The 24,830-nt window shown below is 36.4% G+C and overlaps 1 protein-coding gene across 1 annotated transcript in view; it reads right to left on the bottom strand.

Moving 5' to 3' along the window:
• Positions 1-24,830, bottom strand: part of LOC127948783 (amyloid-beta A4 protein-like) — a 64,358-nt gene that overhangs the window by 32,763 nt on the left and 6,765 nt on the right. Inside the window, exons 6-11 of the mRNA XM_052545488.1 lie at positions 20,312-20,502; positions 19,444-19,577; positions 18,463-18,537; positions 18,225-18,383; positions 17,416-17,544; positions 17,185-17,284 (exon numbers count right to left, since the gene is read on the bottom strand). Coding sequence (XP_052401448.1) covers positions 17,185-17,284; positions 17,416-17,544; positions 18,225-18,383; positions 18,463-18,537; positions 19,444-19,577; positions 20,312-20,502 — 788 coding nt within the window. The remainder of the gene's footprint in view (positions 1-17,184; positions 17,285-17,415; positions 17,545-18,224; positions 18,384-18,462; positions 18,538-19,443; positions 19,578-20,311; positions 20,503-24,830) is intronic.

Here is a 24,830-nt window from a genome sequence, read left to right on the forward strand (position 1 = left end):
GGCAGTGATTTCAGATAGGCAGCCGCGAATATTTCATTTTCACACAAACAGTTCAAAAACATCTGAATTTAGCTCCTGGTGTGTTCTAATTGGTGAATTGTGTAATATCGCTTTAATATTTTAATTTTAAAAGCTATAAAACAAGAATAAACTCGTTTTTTCTGAGCTCATCATTCCACACGCTCTTGCTCAGAGCGGTGATTCATCTCTCGTGTTTCTCACGTATCACTGACCACACATCAATTATTAATGAGCCCTGACCTGGTAATAATCATATATGTTGGTTTAGCTTGTCAGTGTGAATTAAATCTAAGTATTTATTTGTATTTTAACCGATTTAAAAATGAAACTAAAAGAGAGTCTCCTCCCTTTCAGTCGAATTTCCCTTTCAGGAATTGCACCTGTAGGGGCGCATTTTCTCTCAGACAATGTAAGTCTCAGCACATAATACTCAAACAGATGGACAGAGTGAGATGAGATGTCTGACAGTTTTTTAATTTTCTGTTATCCATACAGTGTTGTAAAGTCGTGAAACTATCCATATTTATTCAGAATGACTTTTTTTCTGTATGAAAAAAGGTTTTGAAGTGTTTGGAATTTAAAAATGCAGGACAATTAATAATTTCATTTTTACTGTCATTTAAAAAAATCACCATGACAAAACCGTTCAAGCTATCCAAAATCCTTTGGCAATTTAAGTTGTTTAAAATGTTTTGCCATCATGTAGACAAAGTTTGGTGTGTATAGTGTTACTCTCCTCTGAGCAGTATGCATTAATTCACAGCTAAATGTAAAAAAAAATCCACATTCAAATCAAAATAGCTGACTTCCTGTTGATCGTAGCTGATGACTGTGAATTAGAAAGTTGTCCGTCTTGATAAGAACAATTTTTGTACCGAGTTTGGTGTCTGTAGCTAAAACTAACCCCCCCACTTTTGACAAAAGGTGGCGCTATAGAGTGCCTCTTCCACGCCCTCTTATGAACTTTTGCCAGTGTCTAGTTATCATAAATACTGATATGTGTTCTGAGTTTGATGAAATTCTAAGCATGTTATATGCCTTAAAATCACCTGAGAAGTATTCAAGTTTGACATGTTGCCACGGCAACAATATTTTTAGATATCAATATCCCCCTAGCAGATTAATATAGGCTGTGTTTTAACATTATTCTGATGAAGTTTGAAGCAAATCGAGTAAAAATAAGATGCTGAATACAAAGCATTTTGAAAATGACACACTTCCTGCTGCCAGTTGGTGGCGCTATAACTTTGACTCCTAATAGTCACATATATGCGATCGACATCATACAAAGAATAATCTGATGAAGTTTGATTAAAATCAGGAAATGTATGTGGATGGTATTAGACACTTCCTGTTTCTCATTTCTCGCCATAATTTCAACGCCTCACCACGAGCAAACCGTTTGAGATATCAAAAATCCCCTGGCAATTTTTCATCCCCAGTGTCTTGAGATCATGTTGACCGAGTTTGGCGGCAATCGAGTAAAAAACCTATGACAAGTATTTCAAATTCCAGAGCATGCGCTTTTTACATAACTCTAAATAGCTGACTTCCTGTTGGGCGGAGCCTATGACATGCAATACGCAAGTTGTTCGGCACGATGAGATCTATATGTGTACTGAGTTTCATATTAACACGTGCAAGTATGTGTGAGCTATACATCAACATTTATGACTGTGTTCCAGGGGGCGCTGTAGAGCCCCTGTGCCACGCCCGTGTCCCAGCCTCTGCAGGCTCCTAAAGGCCACAGATTCCAAATTGTGCGCAAACTTTCAAGAGTTTTTGAGTATGTTAAGGACCCCAAAAGCCCCCACAACTTTGACGACAAATATGAATAATAAACCCCAAATAGCCAACTTCCTGTTGGGCGGAGCCTATGATATGCAATACGAAAGTTGTTTGTATTGATGAGTTCTATATGTGTACCGAGTTTCGTATGTCTACGTGCAAGTATGTATGATATATGGCCCTCCATATTCCAGGGGGCGCTGTAGAGCCCCTGTGCCACGCCCGTGTATCAGTCTCTGCCCGGCCCTAATGGCCGCAGGTTCCAATGTGTGTGCCAATTTTCAAGACTTTTTAAGCATGTTAAGGGCCCCAAAAGCCCCCGAAACCTTGAAGAAAAATAATAATAATAAATAATAATAATAACAAATAATCCTAAGGAAAACAATAGGGCTCTCGCCCTCCAGGCTTGAGCCCTAATAATAATAATAATAATAATAATAAACGGAGCAATTCCAAGAGGGTCCTCACACCATCGGTGCTCGGGCCCTAATTAAAGCTGCAAGCAGCGATGAACGGGCCCTCGCACCCGGGCTCACCGCCATCGTGTGGCTTTAGTAAAAAGGTGAACGTTGAGAAATATGCATTTAATCTCCTAAATATAAGTGGAATATATCAAAAGATATCCCATATATGTGCCAATCTTACCGTTGCCAGCAGGTGGCGCTATCATTATAATGGAATATTGGCCTTCAGATGTGTTCAGGCCAGGACTCTTATCAAACATGTGAAGTTTGGGGAAGATTGAACATTTTATGTTTGAGTTACAACAACTTCTCTTGCTGTGGCAAGACATCAAATTTTGTCATGGTGCCATGGAAACGGCCTTCAACAAAAACTCAAGATCTCCAAAAGTTAACATTGCACAGGCCTTTAGATTAGACTGACCACAAAATATATGTTAATCTCAAAAAAATTATAGGAGTAGTTTGTCGCAGCGTGAAACATGTCACTTCCTGTTGCCAATAGGTGGCGCTATGACTATAACTGAATGTGGGCATGTAGATCTGTTAAGGGCAGAAGTTTTATCTAACATGTGAAGTTTGGGGCAGATTGGACATTGTATGTCTGAGTTACAGCAACTTCCTTTTTCATGGCGAAACATCGAAATTTGTCAGGCCATCATGGACACGCCCTTTAACGAAATCTAAAGATCTTCGCAATTTAACATCGCAAAGGGCTTAAGATTACACTGACCAGGTTTGGTGTTGATCTGAATAAATCTCTAGGAGGAGTTCGTTAAAGTACAACCCCTGAAAATGGCAAAAACAACGCCAATTTTGCAGAGAAAATTCTAAATAACCGACTTCCTGATGGGATTCGGATTTCGTACCAAGAGACTTTTTTGTAGGTATTGGTGTGTTACATGTGTATACCAATTTTTGTACATGTACGTGAAACATAGCTCGAGGCGCACACTGTTGAAAGTGTATAGGTGGCGCTATCGAGCCATTTTGCCACACCTGATGGAATTTTGGCCTTCAGATGTGTTCAAGCCAGGACCCTTATCACACATGTGACCTTTGGGCAAGATCGGACGTTTTATGCCTGAGTTATAACATCTTTTATTCCCATGGCGAGACATCAAGCTTCGTCATGGCGCCATGGACACGCCTTTTAACAAAAACTCAAGATCTTCACAACTAAACATCACACAGGTCTTTAGATTAGACTGACCACAAAAAAGACATTGATGTCATAAAATTTCTAGGAGTAGTTTGTCACAGTGTAAAATATGTCACTTCCTGTTGCCAATAGGTGGCACTATGACTATAACTGAATATTGGCATGTAGATCTGTTCAGGTCAAGAGTCTTATCAAACATGTGAAGTTTGGGGCAGATTGGACATTGTATGTCTGAGTTATGGCACCATCATTTTTCATGGCGAATCATCGAAATTTGTCAGGCCACCATGGACACGACCTTTAACGAAACCTCAATTCCTTCGCAATTTAACATCGCAAAGGGCTTTAGATTACACTGACCAAGTTTGGTGTTGATCTGAATAAATCTCTAGGAGGAGTTCGTTAAAATACAACCCCTGAAAATGACAAAAACAACACCAATTTTGCAGGGAAAATTAAAAATAACCGACTTCCTGTTGGGATTCGGATTTTGTACCAAGAAACTTTTTTGTAGCTGTTGGTGTGTTACATATGTTTACCGATTTTCGTACATGTACATGACATGTAGCTCGAGGCGCACTCCATTGAAAATGTATAGGTGGCGCTATCAAGCCATTTTGCCACACCCGATGGGATATTAGCCTCCAGATGTGTGCAGGTCAGTACTCTTATCAAACATGTGAAGTTTGGGCAAGATCTGATATTTTATGCCTGAGTTACAACAACTTCTACTCCCATGGCGAGACATCGAACTTTGACATGGCGCCATTGACACGCCCTTTAATGAAAACTCAAGATCTTCACAATTTAACATCGTACACGCCTTTAGATTAGATTGACCACAAAAAAGACATTGATGTCATAAAATTTCTAGAAGTAGTTCTTCGCAGCGTAAAATATGTCACTTCCTGTTGCCAATAGGTGGCGCTATGAATATAACTGAATATGGGCATGTCAATCTATTCAGTTTCAGAGTCTTATCAACCATGTGAAGTTTGGGGCAGGTTGGACATTGTATGTCTGAGTTATAGCAACTTCATTTTTCATGGCGAATCATCGAAATTCGCCAGGCCGCCACTGACACGCCCATTAACGAAAACTCAAAATCTTCGCAATTTAACATCGCAAAGGCCTTTAGATTAGGCATACCAAATTTGGTGTTGATCTGAATAAGTCTCTAGGAGGAGTTCGTTAAAATACAACGCATGGAAATGGCAAAAATGACACAAAATTTGCTCATAATATTAAAAATAACCGACTTCCTGTTGGGTTTAGAATTTTGCTCTAAGAGACTTTTTTGTAGGTACTGGAGAGATACACATGTGTACTGATTTTCATACATGTACGTGAAACATAACTCGAGGCGCACACCGTTGAACGTGTATAGGTGGCGCTGTCGAGCCATTTTGCCACACCCACTTCTGAAACCCATATCAGATGTAAATTTTCGCCAGTTCTGAGGTGTGTGCAAAGTTTCGTGACTTTTTGAGTATATTTAGGCCCTCAAAAAGGCGATTCATTTTGGAGAAGTATAATAATAATAATAAATATAGCTGCAAGCAGCGATGGCGGGCTCAAGCCACCAATGCCATCGCCACCCCGGTGGCATCAGGTAAACTGTGCCCAGCGGGCACATGCATTCACAATATCCCTCTGGCAGTGACATTTTAAAGGATATGGCAGTTAAAGGGTTAATCCGAATCATCTAGACTTTAAAATCACATTCACAGAACAATATATATATATATTCCCCAAACATATATATATATATATATATATATATATATATATATATATATATATATATATATATATTTAGTAACACTTTACAATAAGATTTCATTTATAAACATTATGTTAACATGAACAATATTTATGTCAGTTAATATTCCAAACTTAAACATTAAAACATTGTTTTATTGTGATTTTTTTTCCAAGCACATTTTACCAATTCCAAACCATATCAATCTTAATAACTACAATTATTTTTTATTTAATCATTTATGAGTGCTATACAATAGTCCAGGAAAGCTGTAAGAGAAAAACTCCTTATATTCATGTGCAGAATTATTAGGCTGTTTTCTTTTACAGATGAAATGCGCTAAAAAAGAGTTTTAACTCAAACTGTTTTAACTCAAAGTCGAAAATTATGAAATACCCATGAGAAATATCAAACACAAATGCAATACAGAAATGGATAAGTTAAGACTTGACCATTGTACAAAAATGCTGACTGGGTCATGAGGTCAGAAAAGAAGAAGAAAAAAAAAACAGGTCAAGAAGAACTGACAAAAATAATTGCAAAATAATTAGGAATTAATGTGAAGATTAATTTTTAGTCAATTCTGCAAGACAGACTTTCAGGAAAGGAGGTGGAATAAAAATGAGCTCCTAAATCTTAATCCCGGATTCTGGAAGATATATTCCTCAAACCATCGGACAAGAGGAGGTGGTGCTGGTCCTTCACGAGTCACTCTAATCTGTTCATGAAGCCTATATATAAAGTCTTAATATATAGTATTTCACAATACTTCATGGTATTCTAATCAAATCATTTTTTGGAATCTTAGATCTCTCAGAACCTGACACATTGTAATTCTGAGACTCCAGGAAAGTGGCAGTTCTGTAAAATGTTGGCGCTGGAGACTAAATGCTCCCTGATAGTTTCACACCTAATTCACTTAACACACACACACACACACACATACACACACACACACACACACATTACCCACAGTGACAGAGGGACAGAGTGACATCAGATGTATGATAGTTTTTTAATTTTTTATCATCCATATAGTGTTGTATAGTCATGAAACTATGCATATTTCCTCAGAATGACTTGTCTTCTATGTGTACATTTTTTTGAAGTGTTTAGAAGCTGCACTTAAAAAAATAAAAGACATTTACTGGTTACTTTTTTACTGTTATTTCAAAAAATCACCACGACAAAACCATTCAAGCTATTCAAAATTCATCCGCACCTGTACTGTAAGATTAATTCTTTAAACAGTGGTAAAAGAGGATGTGGTGCTGATCCTTCAAGAGTCACTCAAAACTTATCTGTCCATAAAGCCTATAAAGAATTATTCTTAATATACAGTTCACAATACTTCAGCTTGTTATTCTAATTATGTGAGGGTTATTTTATCAGTAAAATACATAAAATACATATTATTTTTCTTTGAAAGATTTCTTTAAATGATTTAAATCATACTTGTTTCTACAATAATTATTTAAAAGTGATCCTATAGCTCCATCTGGTGGCCATTATTGGTACTAAGAATTGCCAGCTTGATTTATATGTTATGATAGTTTTAATTTTATGCTGGCTCTTGAAAATGATAAAGCTATGAAACTTACTGTGCTTCCTTCAAATGATGACTTCTAGGTATATAAAAAATTATGAAGAGTTGGAATTAAAAATTTTAAAGATATAGTAAAATAACTATGGTATTTTTTTATGTTACTTTAATAAATCTCTATGGCCACACCATTTAAGGTATCCTAAACCCATTCGCAATTTAACATCTTCAGTATATGGCTTCATGTTAAAACAGTTTGGTGTGAACTACTTGTGTCTTCTTGGAGGAGAATGAATTCATTTACAGGCTGAGTTTATCATAAATCCACAATAACATTTCTGAGTTCTGTATCAATCAGTGTTGTTGTTTGTTTATTTTTATTTTTTTATTTTTCATAGGAAGATAACTGACCCTTTACTCTCCTTTTTAATAAATGAGCTATTTATAGCTGTATTTATAAACTGCTTACTACTGACTATTAATATTGGGACAAGGCTTTATGAAGCATGAACTGACTATTTACTAATGAGTGCAGTTATTATAAAGTGTTATCAATGCATTTGCTAATGTTAACAAATTAGACATTATTTTACAGTGTTATCAAATCCCTTAAATGATTTGTAAGTGTTTTGTAATGATTTTATTGACCTAAAAGCATTTGTGAAAGTTCTGCTTGCATTACAGCTTAGTCTTGATCTGTGAGCTGAACAGATTTACTGTTATATCCATGAGATTATGTAAATTCAAATAAATATCATGTCACAGGATGTCAGAGGTCAGTATCAAATTAGTTTGAAATTATTATTTGCAGCACAAATAAGGTTTTTTAGGATTTTTAAAAATCCCTAAAACTGTCAGAAAAGGATAAGGCCTAAGATTTCTATGTGAGTGGCTAAATTTGTTTGTTTTTATAACTATAATGCATAAACTATGAAACTATACAAAATGTATAAAAAAGTACAAGTTATTCTTTTCCAATGTTTTTTATTTATTTACAATTTTTTTTTTTTTTTTTTTTGGGATTTACATTTTTAAAAATTAGCCTATGGCAATCATTCTAAACAGCTTGAATAAAACCTGTCAATATTTATTATAGACCACTATAACTGTGTATAATCTAACAAACGAGTTTATTATGAAAATAAAGTGTGTACACCAGATAAATTGGACGATAAAGAAATTGCTAACAATAGTATAATTACTTATTATTTTTAGTATTAGGTTTTTAGGCGTTTAGATGCAGAAATGGACAAATCAAATGTAAAATCAAATGTAATTGATTTAATTAAATATAGATTAAGTCTTGTTAGAGCAAAATAATAAATAAATACGTACACACATTAAAAAAGCAGCCAAGATGAATGAGTTTTTTATATAGATTAAAATTGAAGACAGAAGCAGCTGGTATATGCGGTCACTTAATATTAAAATCCAGTCGATCCACTTCAGATTTATTTCTCAACAGTTTATGTTCACGTGGCTGTTTTCGTTTATATTAGCCAAGCTATTATGTATTTTGAAATAATCTTGTCCGTGATGTGTTCGTTCTTACGACGAAAGGCAGAATCCTGCAGCTCGAGAGAGAAATGTTATTCTGCCAGTCGCGCTTTCAAATAGTCTTGCGCACTTAAACGGGTCACAAACACCTGCATTTAGCTCGTGTTGTGTTATAATGGATGTATTGTGTGCATTTATGGCAATAATTTATTTTGAAAAGCTCTTAAACAAGAATAAATTCGTTTGTTTTGAACTTGTGACACTGTGCGCGCTGATCGGAGGCAGTGATTTCAGATAGGCAGCCGCGAATATTTCCACACAAACAGTTCAAAAACATCTGAATTTAGCTCTTGGTGTGCTCTAATTGGTGAATTGTGTGATATCGCTGCAATACTTTATTTTTAATAGCTATAAAACAAGAATAAACTCGTTTTTTTCTGAGCTCATCATTCCACACGCTCCTGCTCAGAGCGGTGATTCATCTCTCGTGTTTCTCACGTATCACTGACCACACATCAATTATTAATGAGCCCTGACCTTATAATAATCATATATGTTGGTTTAGCTTGTCAGTGTGAATTAAATCCAAGTATTTATTTGTATTTTAACCGATTTAAAATCGAAACCAAAAGACAGTCTCCTCCCTTTTTTATTCCGGTAACTGCACCTGTAGGGGCGCTATTTCTCTCAGACAATGGAAGTCTGAAGCACATATACTCAAACAGAGGGACAGAGTGAGATGAGATGTCTGACAGTTTTTTAATTTTCTGTTATCCATACAGTGTTGTAAAGTCATGAAACTATGCATATTTACTCAGAATAACTTTTTTTCTGTATGAAAAAAGTTTTGAAGTGTTTGGAATTAAAAAATGCAGGAAAATTAATAATTCCATCTTTATTGTCATTTTAAAAAATCCCCACGACAAAACCATCCAAGCTATCCAAAACCCATTCACAATTTAAGTTCCTCAATGTTTTTTCAACATGTACACCAAGTTTGGTGTGTATAGTGTTACTCTCCTCTGAGCAGTATGCATTAATTCACAGCTAAATGTAAAAAACAATCCACATTCAAATCAAAATAGCCGACTTCCTGTTGGTCGTAGCTGATGACTGTGAATTAGAAAGTTGTCCGTCTTGATAAGAACAATTTTTGTACTGAGTTTGGTGTCTGTAGCTAAAACTAACCCCCCCACTTTTGACAAAAGGTGGCGCTATAGAGTGCCTCTTCCACGCCCTCTTATGAAATTTTGCCAGTGTCTAGCTGTCACTAATACTGATATGTGTTCTGAGTTTGATGAAATTCTAAGCATGTTATATGCCTCAAAATCACCTGAGAAGTATTCCAGTTTGACATGTTGCCACGGCAACAATATTTTTAGATATCAATATCCCCCCAGCAGATTTATATTGGCTGTGTTTTAACATTATTCTGATGAAGTTTGAAGCAAATCGAGTAAAAATAAGATGCTGAATTCAAAGCATTTTGAAAATGACACACTTCCTGCTGCCACTTGGTGGCGCTATAACTTTGACTCCTAATAGTCACATATATGCGATCGACATCATACAATGAATAATCTGATGAAGTTTGATTAAAATTAGGAAATGTATGTGGATGGTATTAGACACTTCCTGTTTCTCATTTCTCGCCATAATTTCAAAGCCTCGCCACGAGCAAACCGTTCGAGATATCAAAAATCCCCTGGCAATTTTTCATCCCCAGTGTCTTGAGATCATGTTGACCGAGTTTGGCGGCAATCGAGTAAAAAACCTATGACAAGTATTTCAAATTCCAGAGCATGCGCTTTTTAAATAACTCTAAATAGCTGACTTCCTGTTGGGCGGAGCCTATGATATGCAATACGAAAGTTGTTCGGCACGATGAGATCTATATGTGTACTGAGTTTCATATTAATACGTGCAAGTATGTGTGAGCTATACATCAACATTTATAACTGTGATCCAGGGGGCGCCGTAGAGCCCCTGTGCCACGCCCAGGTCTCAGCCTCTGCAGGCTCCTTCAGACCACAGATTCCAAAGTGTGCGCAAATTTTCAAGAGTTTTTGAGTATGTTAAGGACCCCAAAAGCCCCCACAACTTTGACGACAAATATGAATAATAAACCCTAAATAGCCAACTTCCTGTTGGGCGGAGCCTATGATATGCAATACGAAAGTTGTTTGTATTGATGAGTTCTATATGTGTACCGAGTTTCGTATGTCTATGTGCAAGTATGTATGATATATGGCCCTCCATATTCCAGGGGGCGCTGTAGAGCCCCTGTGACACGCCCGTGTATCAGTCTCTGCCCGGCCCTAATGGCCGCAGGTTCCAATGTGTGTGCCAATTTTCAAGACTTTTTAAGCATGTTAAGGGCCCCAAAAGCCCCCGGAACCTTGAAGAAAAATAATAATAATAAATAATAATAATAAATATAGCTGCAAGCAGCGATGGCGGGCTCAAGCCACCAATGCCATCGCCACCCCGGTGGCATCAGGTAAACTGTGCCCAGCGGGCACATGCATTCACAATATCCCTCTGGCAGTGAGGTTTTAAAGGGTATGGCGGTTAAAGGGTTAATCCGAATCATCTAGACTTTAAAATCACATTCACAGAACAATATATATATATAAATATATATATATATATATATATATATATATATATATATATATATATATATATATATATATATATATATATATATATATATATATATATATATTTAGTAACACTTTACAATAAGATTTCATTTATAAACATTATGTTAACATGAACAATATTTATATAGCATTCATTCATGTCATTTAATATTCCAAACTTAAACATTAAAACATTGTTTTATTGTGATTTTTTTTCCAAGCACATTTTACCAATTCCAAGCCATATAAATCTTAATAACTACCATTATTTTTTATTTAATCATTTATGAGTGCTATACAATAGTCCAGGAAAGCTGGAAGAGAAAAACTCCTTATATTCATGTGCAGAATCATTAGGCATGTTTTCTTTTACAGATGAAATGCGCTAAAAAAGAGTTTTAACTCAAACGTTTTTAACTCAAAGTCGAAAATTATGAAATACCCATGAGAAATATCAAACACAAATGCAATACAGAAATGGATAAGTTAAGATTTGACCATTGTACAAAAATGCTGACTGGGTCATGAGGTCAGAAAAGAAGAAGAAGAAGAAAAAAACAGGTCAAGAAGAACTGACAAAAATAATTGCAAAATAATTAGGAATTAATGTGAAGATTAATTTTTAGTAAATTCTGCAAGACAGACTTTCAGGAAAGGAGGTGGAATAAAAATGAGCTCCTAAATCTTAACCCCGGATTCAGGAAAATATATTCCTCAAACCATCGGACAAGAGGAGGTGGTGCTGGTCCTTCACGAGTCACTCTAATCTGTTCATAAAGCCTATATATAAAGTCTTAATATGTAGTATTTCACAATACTTCATGGTATTCTAATTAAATCATTTTTTGGAATCTTTGATTTCTCAGAACCTGACACATTGTAATTCTGAGACTCCAGGAAAGTGGCAGTTCTGTAAAATGTTGGCACTGGAGACTAAATGCTCCCTGATAGTTTCACAACTAATTCACTTAACACACACACACACACACACACACATTAACCACAGTGACAGAGGGACAGAGTGACATCAGATGTATGATAGTTTTTTAATTTTCTATCATCCATATAGTGTTGTATAGTCATGAAACTATGCATATTTCCTCAGAATGACTTGTCTTCTATGTGTAATTTTTTTTTAAGTGTTTAGAAGCTGCACTTAAAAAAATAAAAGACATTTACTGGTTACTTTTTTACTAATATTTTAAAAAATCACCACGACAAAACCATTCAAGCCATTCAAAATTCATCCGCACCTGTACTGTAAGATACATTCTTTAAACAGTGGTAAAAGAGGATGTGGTGCTGATCCTTCAAGTCACTCAAAACGTATCTGTCCATAAAGCCTATAAAGAATTATTCTTAATATACAGTTCACAATACTTCAGCTTGTTATTCTAATTAAGTGAATGTCATTTTATCAGTAAAATACATAAAATTCATATTATTTTTCTTTGAAAGATTTCTATAAATGATTTAAATCATACTTGTTTCTACAATAATTATTTAAAAGTAATCCTATAGCTCCATCTGGTGGCCATTATTGGTACTAAGAATTGCAAGCTTGATTTATATGTTATGATAGTTTTAAATTTATGCTGGCTCTTGAAAATGATAAAGCTATGAAACTTACTGTGCTTCCTTCAAATGATGACTTCTACGTATATAAAAAATTATGAAGAGTTGGAATTAAAAATTTTAAAGATATAGTAAAATTACTATTGTATTTTTTTTATGTTACTTTAATAAATCGCTATGGCCACACCATTTAAGGTATCCTAAACCCATTCGCAATTTAACATCTTCAGTATATGGCTTCATGTTAAAACAGTTTGGTGTGAACTACTTGTGTCTTCTTGGAGGAGAATGAATTCATTTACAGGCTGAGTTTATCATAAATCCACAATAACATTTATGAGTTCTGTATCAATCAGTGTTGTTGTTTGTTTATTTTTTATTTATTTTTTTCATAGGAAGATAACTGACCCTTTACTCTCCTTTTTAATAAATGTGCTTATAAACCAAGAACAAGCTATTTATAGCTGTATTTATAAACTGCTTACTACTGACTATTAATATTGGGACAAGGCTTTATGAAGCATGAACTGACTATTTACTAATGAGTGCAGTTATTATAAAGTGTTATCAATGCATTTGCTAATCTTAACAAATTAGACATTATTTTACAGTGTTATCAAATCCCTTAAATGATTTGTAAGTGTTTTGTAATGATTTTATTGACCTAAAAGCATTTGTGAAAGTTCTGCTTGCATTACAGCTTAGTCTTGATCTGTGAGCTGAACAGATTTACTGTTACATCCATGAGATTATGTAAATTCAAATAAATATCATGTCACAGGATGTCAGAGGTCAGTATCAAATTAGTTTGAAATTATTATTTGCAGCACAAATAAGGTTTTTTAGGATTTTTAAAAATCCCTAAAACTGTCAGAAAAGGATAAGGCCTAAGATTTCTATGTGAGTGGCTAAATTTGTTTGTTTTTATAACTATAATGCATAAACTATGAAACTATACAAAATGTATAAAAAAGTACAAGTTATTCTTTTCCAATGTTTTTAATTTATTTAATTTTTTTTTTTTTTTTTTTTTTTTTTGGATTTACATTTAAAAAAATTAGCCTACGGCGATCATTCTAAACATCTTGAATAAAACCTGTCAATATTTATTATAGACCACTATAACTGTGTATAATCTAACAAACGAGTTTATTATGAAAATAAAAGCGTGTACACCAGATAACTTGGACGATAAAGAAATTGCTAACAATAGTATAATAGAGCATGTTTTAGGTTTTTAGGCGTTTAGATGCAGAAATGGACAAATCAAATGTAAAATCAAATGTAATTGATTTAATTAAATATAGATTAAGTCTTGTTAGAGCAAAATAATAAATAAATACGTACACACATTAAAAAAGCAGCCAAGATGAATGAGTTTTTTATATAGATTAAAATTGAAGACAGAAGCAGCTGGTATATGCGGTCACTTAATATTAAAATCCAGTAGATCCACTTCAGATTTAATTCTCAACAGTTTATGTTCACGTGGCTGTTTTCGTTTATATTCGCCAAGCTATTATGTATTTTGAAATAATCTTGTCCGTGATGTGTTCGTTCTTACGACGAAAGGCAGAATCCTGCAGCTCGAGAGATATATGTTATTCTGCCAGTCGCGCTTTCAAATAGTCTTGCACACTTAAACGGGTCACAAACACCTGCATTTAGCTCGTGTTGTGTTATAATGGATGTATTGTCTGCATTTATGGCAATAATTTATTTTAAAAAGCTCTTAAACAAGAATAAATTCGTTTGTTTTGAGCTCTGAGAAACTGTGCGCGCTGATCGGAGGCAGTGATTTCAGATATAGGCAGCCGCAAATATTTCATTTTCACACAAACAGTTCAAAAACATCTTAATTTAGCTCTTGGTGTGCTCTAATTGGTGAATTGTGTGATATCGCTGCAATACTTTATTTTTAATAGCTATAAAACAAGAATAAACTCGTTTTTTCTGAGCTCATCATTCCACACGCTCCTGCTCAGAGCGGTGATTCATCTCTCGTGTTTCTCACGTATCACTGACCACACATCAATTATTAATGAGCCCTGACCTGATAATAATCATATATGTTGGTTTAGCTTGTCACTGTGAATTAAATCCAAGTATTTATTTGTATTTTAACCGATTTAAAATCGAAACCAAAAGACAGTCTCCTCCCCTTTTTTAGTCCGGTAACTGAACCTGTAGGGGCGCTATTTCTGTCAGACAATGGAAGTCTAAGCACACACACTCAAACAGATGGACAGAGTGAGATGAGATGTCTGACAGTTTTTTAATTTTCTGTTATCCATACAGTTTTGTAAAGTCATGAAACTATGCATATTTACTCAGAATAACTTTTTTTTCTGTATGAAAAAAGGTTTTAAAGTGTTTGGAATTTAAAAATGCAGGAAAATTAATAATTCCATCTTTATTGTCATTTAAAAAAATCACCACGACAAAACCATCCAAGCTATCCAAAACCCATTCACAATTTAAGTTCCTCAATGTTTTTTCAACATGTAGACCAAGTTTGGTGTGTATAGTGTTACTCTCCTCTGAGCAGTATGCATTAATTCACGGCTAAATGTAAAAAATAATCCACATTCAAATCAAAATAGCCGACTTCCTGTTGGTCGTAGCTGATGACTGTGAATTAGAAAGTTGTCCGTCTTGAAAAGAACAATTTTTGTACTGAGTTTGGTGTCTGTAGCTAAAACTAACCCCCCCACTTTTGACAAAAGGTGGCGCTATAGAGTGCCTATTCCACGCCCTCTTATGAACTTTTGCCAGTGTCTAGCTGTCACTAATACTGATATGTGTTCTGAGTTTGATGAAATTCTAAGCATGTTATATGCCTCAAAATCACCTGAGAAGTATTCCAGTTTGACATGTTGCCACGGCAACAATTTTTTAGATATCAATATCCCCCTTGCAGATTTATATCAGCTGTGTTTTAACATTATTCTGATGAAGTTTGAAGCAAATCGAGTAATAATAAGATGCTGAATTCAAATCATTTTGAAAATGACACACTTCCTTCTGCCAGTTGGTGGCGCTATAACTTTGACTCCTAATAGTCACATATATGCGATCGACATCATACAACGAATAATCTGATGAAGTTTGATTAAAATCAGGAAATGTATGTGGATGGTATTAGACACTTCCTGTTTCTAATTTCTCGCCATAATTTCAACGCCTCGCCACGAGCAAACCGTTCGAGATATCAAAAATCCCCTGGCAATTTTTCATCCCCAGTGTCTTGAGATCATGTTGACCGAGTTTGGCGGCAATCGAGAAAAAAACCTATGACAAGTATTTCAAATTCCAGAGCATGCGCTTTTTACATAACTCTAAATAGCTAACTTCCTGTTGGGTGGAGCCTATGACATGCAATACGAAAGTTGTTCGGCACGATGAGATCTATATGTGTACTGAGTTTCATATGAATATGTGCAAGTATGTGTGAGCTATACATCAATATTTCTGACTGTGTTCCAGGGGGCGCCGTAGAGCCCCTGTGCCACGCCCGGGTCCCAGCCTCTGCAGGCTCCTAAAGGCCACCAATTCCAAAGTGTGCGCAAATTTTCAAGAGTTTTTGAGTATGTTAAGGACCCTATAAGCCCCCACAACTTTGACGAAAAATTTGAATACTAAACCCTAAATAGCCAACTTCCTGTTGGGCGGAGCCTATGATATGCAATACGAAAGTTGTTTGGATTGATGAGATTTATATGTGTACCGAGTTTCATACGTCTACGAGCAAGAATGTATGATATATGGCCCTCCATATTCCAGGGGGCGCTGTAGAGCCCCTGTGCCACGCCCGTGTATCAGTCTCTGCCCGGCCCTAATGGCCGCAGGTTCCAATCTGTGTGCCAATTTTCAAGACTTTTTAAGCACGTTAAGGGCCCCAAAAGCCCCCGAGACGTTGGAAAAAAATAATAATAATAATAATAATAATAATAATAAAAAATAATCCTAAGGAAAACAATAGGCCTCTCGCCCTTTGGGCTTGAGCCCTAATAATAATAACAAATAATCCTAAGGAAAACAATAGGGCTCTCGCCCTCCAGGCTTGAGCCCTAATAATAATAATAAACGGAGCAATTCCAAGAGGGTCCTCACACCATCGGTGCTCGGGCCCTAAAAACAAAGCAGATACAAGAGGGTCCTCGCACCTCGGTGCTCGGGCCCTAATAAACAAAGCAGATACAAGAGGGTCCTCGCACCTCGGTGCTCGGGCCCTAATTAACAATGTTGCCTTATAATTCTGTTGTTTTTGTCTGTTTTTTATTTATTTGGAGGTATTTAAGTACTTCAAACTAAAAATAGATTTTTATAAAATTCTATTTTATTTCAGTTAGCATTTATTTATTTTAATTTACAAATATATTCTATTATAGCTGAAGTAAAATTATTTTTATTTATTTATTATTATTATTATATATTTTTTTATATTCAGATTTAGATTTTTTTTTAGGGGTGTAATTTAGAAGTTAATTTAAAAACAACTTACGTTTACATACAATTTCTTAATTTAAGTGTTGATCACTATAGTTTTAATAAAATAGTAATTGAGCTGAAGTTTGGGCTCTGTTGTTAATTGTAACTGTTTAGAAATGTTTGCCGCTGCATGTCATGTGCGACGCTCCGTTACAGTAACAAATCTTTAGTTTTAGTTAACAATCCTGGTTCAGCAGGTGTCAAAGGTCATGTTTCTTTATCCGTCCTCACAAACTCACCAACTTGGTCCTGAATGTCTTCAGTGACTCCGGGCACGTTGTACAGCAGACCAAGAGACTGATTCATCCGCTCCTCGATCACATGCAGATGGGTCAGCACCTGAGGTCAGAGGTCACAGGTCAAATGTCGGGAGGGTCACTGAGCCTGTGATCTGCTTTAGCCCTAAAAATTGCTAATCATCATAGGCTCCATATAAACCGTGGGGGACTAGGTTGTTGTCGATTTCGTACCTGAGGCCGGATCTGTGCCGCTTTCTTGGGATCGACCATGCGCACGTGTTCGAAGTGTTTGAGCGTGTGCTGTCGGTCCTTCTGCTCGGCGCGGACGTACTTCTTCAGTAGACTGAACACGTGTCGCGGCTAACAAGAGACGAGATGAAGATCAGATATCTGAGATCAGCACAGTGCATGATGGGAAGCTTCTCTGTGTGTGACCCTTGACCCCAAAACCAGCCATAAGGGTAAATCTATAGAAATGGAGATTTCTACATCATCTGAAAGTTGAATAAATACGCTTTCTATTGATGTATGGTTTGTCAGGATGCTTTCTTTTATTTAAAAAAATGTATTTGTTTCCCCAGTATATATCGTCTATGCATTCCGTTTACAAATTGGTATGTTTCGTCAGGCCGCAAAGAAATATAGAGCTGAGTATCATTAGCATAACAGCAAAAGCAAACATCGATGATATCTCCCAAAAGCGTGAAAAGTAACGGCCCTAGTACTGAGCCTTGAGGTACTCCATACTGCACTTGTGATCAATATGATACCTCTTCATTCACAGCTACGCACCGATGGCGGTCATATAAGTCTGAGTTAAACCATGCTAATGAATTTCCATTAATGCCAAGAAAGTTTTCTAGTCTATTCAAAAGAATGTTGTGATCATTGTTGTGGAACGCAGTGCTAAGATCCAGTTAGCACTAATAGAGAGTAGCAAAAAGTGTCACCAAATCTTGTTCTGGTGCGACCAACTGAGAAAGAATGAGCTAGAACTCTATGAAAAGAATGAGTCTTTATGTATGTGTTGCAGTGTGTACCTGTAGTGGATCGGCCTGCAGGGCAGACAGATAGCTCTCCAGAGCGAGGCGTCGGCGGTCGTTTAGCAGCGCCTCCACCCGCGCCATGTGTGTCTCCACCAGCTGCTGTCGCTCGCTGGCTGCCTCCTGCTCCAGAGCCTCCACCTTCTCCTGGAAGTGCTGCGGGAGAAGCGCAGAAGTCAAGCAAAGCCTCCAGGAAAAGTAAGAGCGAGGGGAGTTTTCCACGACGCAAACTGACCTGGATCACAGCCTTCTTTTCATTGCGTGGTAAACTCTTTGCCTGTCTCTCGGCCTCTTCCCATTCTCTCATCACCTACAAAAATCAACAATGATCCTTCATCAACAATTAAACACCATATTACTGTACAAACATCTCAAACACACAAATCACACATTAAAGTTTGAGAACAGTATGATTTTTTTTATGTTACTAAAAAAGTGTCTTCTGCTCAGTAAGGCTGTATTTATTTGATAAAAAATACAGTACAATTTTTAAAATATTAATTATTATGATTTAAAACAGCCATTTTCTGTGTGAATTTCTGTTAAAATGTAATTTATTTCTGTGATGCTCCGCTGTATTTTCAGCACCATTCCTCCAGTCTTCAGTGTCACATGATCTTCAGAAATCAGAATAATATTAAGTTATTTTCGTATCATTGAGATATTATAGTTTATATACATATAAATATATATATATATATATATATACATATATATATATATTAGATACCAGATTTACAGACATAGACATTATAGATGTTTAAAATATTTTGAATTAAAATGTTTAAATGATTTCTACTTGCATGTTAACTTTATTTAAACTTTAGCAATTTTATTACATTTTTCTTTTACATTTTTATTAGTTGTTGTTTGTAAAAACATCGGTATAGTTTTACACACATTTAATTTGTAGTATAATTCATATAAAAAATTATTATTAATTTCAGTTTAAGTTATTTTAAAATCTAAAACTTAAAATTAAATTGAGTTTTTTGTATATTTAATTTTAATTAATGTTAACGTTAGTTCAATTGACTGCACTTGTCTTTGTCAAGGTCTCATGACACATTTTTTTTCTCTGGATTCACAGATGAATAAAGAGCTAAAAAGAAAACAAATACACTGTAACATTCTGAATGTCCTCACTGTCACTTTTGGTCAATTTAACAAATCTTTGATGAATAGCAGCATGAGTCTGTATGAATGAATCCTGCACCTGAGACATGTGTTCGCGGTGTTTGGCCTCCAGACTCTCTTTGGCCTTCAGGAAGTGTGTGTGTTCGTTCTCATCGGCCGGCGTCTCCAGATATCGGTCCACAGCGTCCGGAGGACTGGAGGACGGAGTCGGCACTGCGGATCGGAGAACAGCTCTGATTACAGCACACAGCGTGATGAAGTCTAGACTAGTGCGCATTATACATTTAGAATGATCACAAAATTGAAGACATGGGGACAGAATATATACATGACTGGTCAAAAGATTGGGGTCAGTGACACTTGTGATGTTTTTACAGAAGTCTCTTCTGCTCATCAAGGCTGTGCTTATTTGATCAAAAATACAGAAAAAAATTATCAATTTTTTTTTTGAAACTGCGATATTTTTTAAATGAATAAAAAGTTAAAAAGAAGAGCATTTATTTAAAATAGAAATCTTTTCAAACAATATAAATCTTTGCTATCACTTCTCATCAATTTAACACTTCTCTGCTGAATAGAAATTTTAATTTCTATCAAAAAAGAAAGAATAAAAAATGTACTGACCCCAGAACCATGAGTGTTTATTATTAGAAAAGATTTCTATTTTAAATAAATGCTCTTCTTTTTAACTTTGTATTCACTGAAGAATACTGGCAGTTTTGATTCTCTTTCTTTTTATTATTTAAATCATTTTGAATAACAGTATTCAACATTTTATGTGCAATATATCAGATCATTATTTACGGATAACACACTCAGCAAAACATCATCTAATTATCATTTTTGATAAAATCTCAGAAAATATCGCACACCCCTGATGTGAAGAGCTGCGTCTGATGATGATGATGATGATGAGTGAAGGCTGGACGTGATTGGCTGACGCTCACCTCGCACCACCTCCTCCACTGACTCCGTCGTTGTGGTGGTCGTCATGGCAGCGCTGATGCTCTTGCGCTCTTCCTCCTCCTCATCCTCGTCTCCATCTCCATTCTGGTCTTTGTCCGGAAGCTCCTCTTCCTCGTCCGGATCCTCGTCATCCTCCACCACGGCCGGTTCGGATCCTGCGTCTCGCGTCATGCTGGAGGAAAACAAACCATCTTCATCAGGATATCTCAACCATCCAGCACTCAATCAGATCAAGTGTCAGATTATGGGGTTTATAGGCACACAAACACACACACACACACACACACACACACAAACACACACACACACACTCACTCTCTCTCTCTCTCTCGCACACACACACACACACTCTCTCACACACACTCACACACACACTATCACTCTCTCTCTCTCTCTCGCACTCACACACACACACACACGCGCTCACACACACTCGCGCACACACACACACACTCTCTCTCTCTCTCTCTCTCACACACACACACACACACTCTCACACACACACACACACACACACTCACACACAGACACTCTATCTCTCTCTCTCTCACATACACACACACACACACACACACACACACACACACTCTCTCTCTCACATACACACACATACACACACACACACACACACACACACACACACACACACACACACTCTCTCTCTCTCTCTCTCTCTCTCTGTGCGTACGTACAAGTGTAGTGGGGCGTCTGAGCGTGCTGGTTAGAGCGAGCGTGTAAATTAAGCATTTTGAAAGTGTTTTCCTATTTTTTTTTTTTTTCCTCCTCTTTGTTCTTAAAAATAATTGTTTTAAGATTATTGAGTATTTGAAGCCGCTCGCGGCTTTTGTCGCGTGTCGGTATGGCCTCTGAAGTTAGTCAGGGAGTCTCACACCTGTCGTTGCGTAATGGCTGCAGGTGTGTACCTGAACTTGGCGTGAGCGTGGAGGATGTTCTCGTGGTGGTGGGAGAAATTATAGGCTTCGACAATATCAGCATCGCGGATGAACAAAGCAGTCATCGTGTTTTTAAAAACAGAGCAGTTAGTTCACCAGGTGACTCAGAATGGATTATGGATTAAGGAAATATTTGTGCCCGTTACTCCTTTAACGGCTCCGGCAACTAAAGTCACTATTTCCAATGTACCGCCTTTTGTCTCGAATGAGGCGATTGTTAAAGAATTAACCCGATACGGTAAAATCGCAAGTCCGGTCAGAAACATTCCATTAGGATGTAAAAACACTGATCTCAAACACGTTTTGTCATTTAGGAGACAAGTGTTAATGTTTCTGACTTCATCGGAGCGCACATTAGAGATCTCGTTCCGTGTAAGTCATGGAGATGGATCGTATATGCTGTATGCAAGTACTGACAATCTAAAGTGCTTTGCTTGTGGAAATATAGGCCACAAACGCTTCTCCTGTCCCAATAAAACAGCGGATGTTGAGCAGCAGCTGCCTGTTAATGCGACTGAAAACGGATCAGCTCATCGCAATGATACCAGTGATACTGAGGATAATACGACAGTAGCACAGGATAAACAACTACCTAAGAAACCGAACAAAAGGCCGTTAGGGGAGGTCTACGGGCACAATGAGGTGAGTGAAAGCGATGCTGGTGTGGATGTGGAGAGTAGTGAGCAGGCTGGATGCAGTTCTGCGATTGTTATAACTGAAAATGATGATGTTGAGGAAGCAAAAGAAAATGAGTGTGTATCTCAGACTGGTATACAAGTAGCTGAGCAATGCTCGGTGGATGATATGGATGGGTTATCTCAGTACACAGATGATAGTCTGAAAGATGATGGGCATTGGTCTGAAGGGTCAGAAATGTCAAAAGTAGACACAGAAGGATTGTATACTGTGGCACAAATTAATACTTTCCTGGATGAGACAAAAGGTAGAAGCACGGAAGTGAGTGAATTTTTCCCAGATCTGGATAAGTTTATCTCTTCTGTAATGTGGGCAAGGAAAAGTTGCAATAATGATGAGCTATCACAACAGAAACGTTTTAGGTTAAAAAAACATATAACTGATATTCGTAAAAAGTCTAAGACAGGGAAAGGGAAACCAAAAAGAGGAAAATATAACTAATTACTATGGCTAATACACATATCTTTCTGACTGTTCTTTTTCTAATCTTTTTCCCTCTTATGGAAACCTTACGCGTGGGATCCCTAAATGTTAATGGGATGAGGGATAAGAGTAAAGCTGATACAGTGATAGAATTCATCAAGTTAAAGAAATTAGATGTAATTTTCTTACAAGAAACTCATAGTGATGTAAACAATGAGGTTGACTGGCGATTGTGGTGGAGGAATGAATGTGTGCTCACACATGGGACTAACCTGAGTGCAGGAACTGCTATTCTCTTTTCTCCCTCTATAAAAGCCAAAGTTTTGGGAAAAAAGGAAATTGAACCAGGAAGATGTTTAGCAGTTAAGGTTGATTTAAATGGTCTTGTCTTCACGTTTGTGAGTGTATATGCACCTAATATAGGAGCTGAGAGAATTATTTTTTTTAACAAATTGAAAGTGTTTTTAGGACAACAGCAAGGTAATGGTTTTACTATCTTAGCTGGAGACTGGAACTGCACACTTAATGCCTTGCTTGATAGAAATGGAGAAGAACCCCATTTTCAGTCACCAACAGTACTTGAAAATGTTATTAAAACCTCCAATCTTACTGATATATGGAGAGAAAATAATCCCTCTGTTAAACAATATACATGGGTAAAGGTTAGTGATGGGAGGATTTCAGCAGCACGACTGGATAGACTGTACTTATCTAATAGTATGAAAAGTAGAATTATTAATACAGCTATTGTCCCTGCATCCTTCACTGATCACAAATTAATCACTATTGACTGTACTTTGAATTCTAAGAAAAACAGAAGTGTTTACTGGCATTTTAATGTCAAATTGTTACAAGACCGGAGTTTTTGTGAATCTTTTAAACATTTTTGGGAGACCTGGAAAAAAGAGAAAATAAGATTTGATAGTGTTATTCTTTGGTGGGAAGTTGGAAAAGTTCATATGAGGGAATTTTGTCAGCAGTATACATCTCACTCTAATTTTAGTTTGAAACGGTCTCTGGAATGGCTTGAAAGAGAAATCCTTGCCATTGAAAAAAATATGATAGGAGATCTTTCTTCCAATGTAAATGAGTGGTCTGAGAAGAAATTAAAATTGAGCTCTATATTAAATGAAAAGGTTAAAGGAGCTCTTGTGAGAAACCGATTCCTATCAATAAAGGATATGGACAGTCCCACCTCTTTTTTTTTCAATCTGGAACGCAAGAGTGTGCAAGTTAACCAAATGTATAACCTGAAGAATGACAATGGAAAATGCGTAGACTAGCAGTGAATTTCTATTCACATTTATACTCACCTGAGGACATAGACATTCCGATACAAAATGGATTCCTACAAGATCTTCCTTGTTTAAATGAAGAAGATAAGCAAGCACTGGAATCTGGATTAACCTTTGCGGAATTAAGTGATGCCGTAACGGGTCTTTCATTGGGTCGTACCCCAGGCATAGATGGACTTCCTGGTGAATTTTATAAGCATTTCTGGACAACACTTGGATCTGATTTATTTGAGGTGCTAAAGGAATGTAATCGTACTGGTTTTCTACCAAAGAGCTGCCAACGGGCTGTATTAACATTGCTTCCAAAAAAAGGTGATCTTACCCTGTTAAAGAACTGGAGACCTTTGGCAATCCTCTGCACTGAATACAAACTTTTATCAAAGTGCCTTGCCAACAGATTGAACAAAATATTGTTCAAAATTATACACAAAGATCAATCTTACTGTATAAAAGACAGATGTATTGCTGATAATTTGCATCTAGTACGTGATGTTATTGATTATGCAATGTGTAATAATATAGATGTTGGAATACTGTCACTAGATCAGGAGAAAGCGTTTGATCGTGTTGATCATCAATATCTTTTTAAAGTATTAGAAGCTTTTGGGTTTGGAGAGGAATTTAGGAAAATGATAAAGTTGTTGTACAATAATGCTACATGTATGGTAAAGATAGCAGGAGGCCTAAGTGTCCCTGTTAAGGTACAGAGGGGTATCAGACAAGGATGCCCACTTTCTGGTCAGCTTTACAGCTTAGCTATTGAACCTCTTCTATGTAAACTAAGAGAGAGTTTAATGGGTTTGAAGGTACAAGGTGCTATTTTTAATGATTTTGTAAAAGTTTCAGCTTATGCTGATGACATTACTGTTGTTTTAAGGAATGTTAACGATGTTCAGGTTTTAAAAGAGATTTTATTAAGTTATGGTAAAGCTTCATCTGCAAAAGTAAACTGGGCAAAAAGTGATGCAATGTGGTGTGGTCTAGACCATAACACTCCAGCTCTCCCAGGTAATTTAAAATGGGGAAAATCTGGGTTAAAATATTTGGGGGTGTTTTTAGGAAGGGAGGATTATAAGAGACAGAATTGGGAGGGCCTGGTGGAGAAGGTGTGTGCTCGGTTGTCTTGCTGGCAT

The sequence above is a fragment of the Carassius gibelio genome, chromosome B1, assembly GCF_023724105.1.
Source record: "Carassius gibelio isolate Cgi1373 ecotype wild population from Czech Republic chromosome B1, carGib1.2-hapl.c, whole genome shotgun sequence".
NCBI classification, from domain to species: Eukaryota; Metazoa; Chordata; class Actinopteri; order Cypriniformes; family Cyprinidae; genus Carassius; species Carassius gibelio.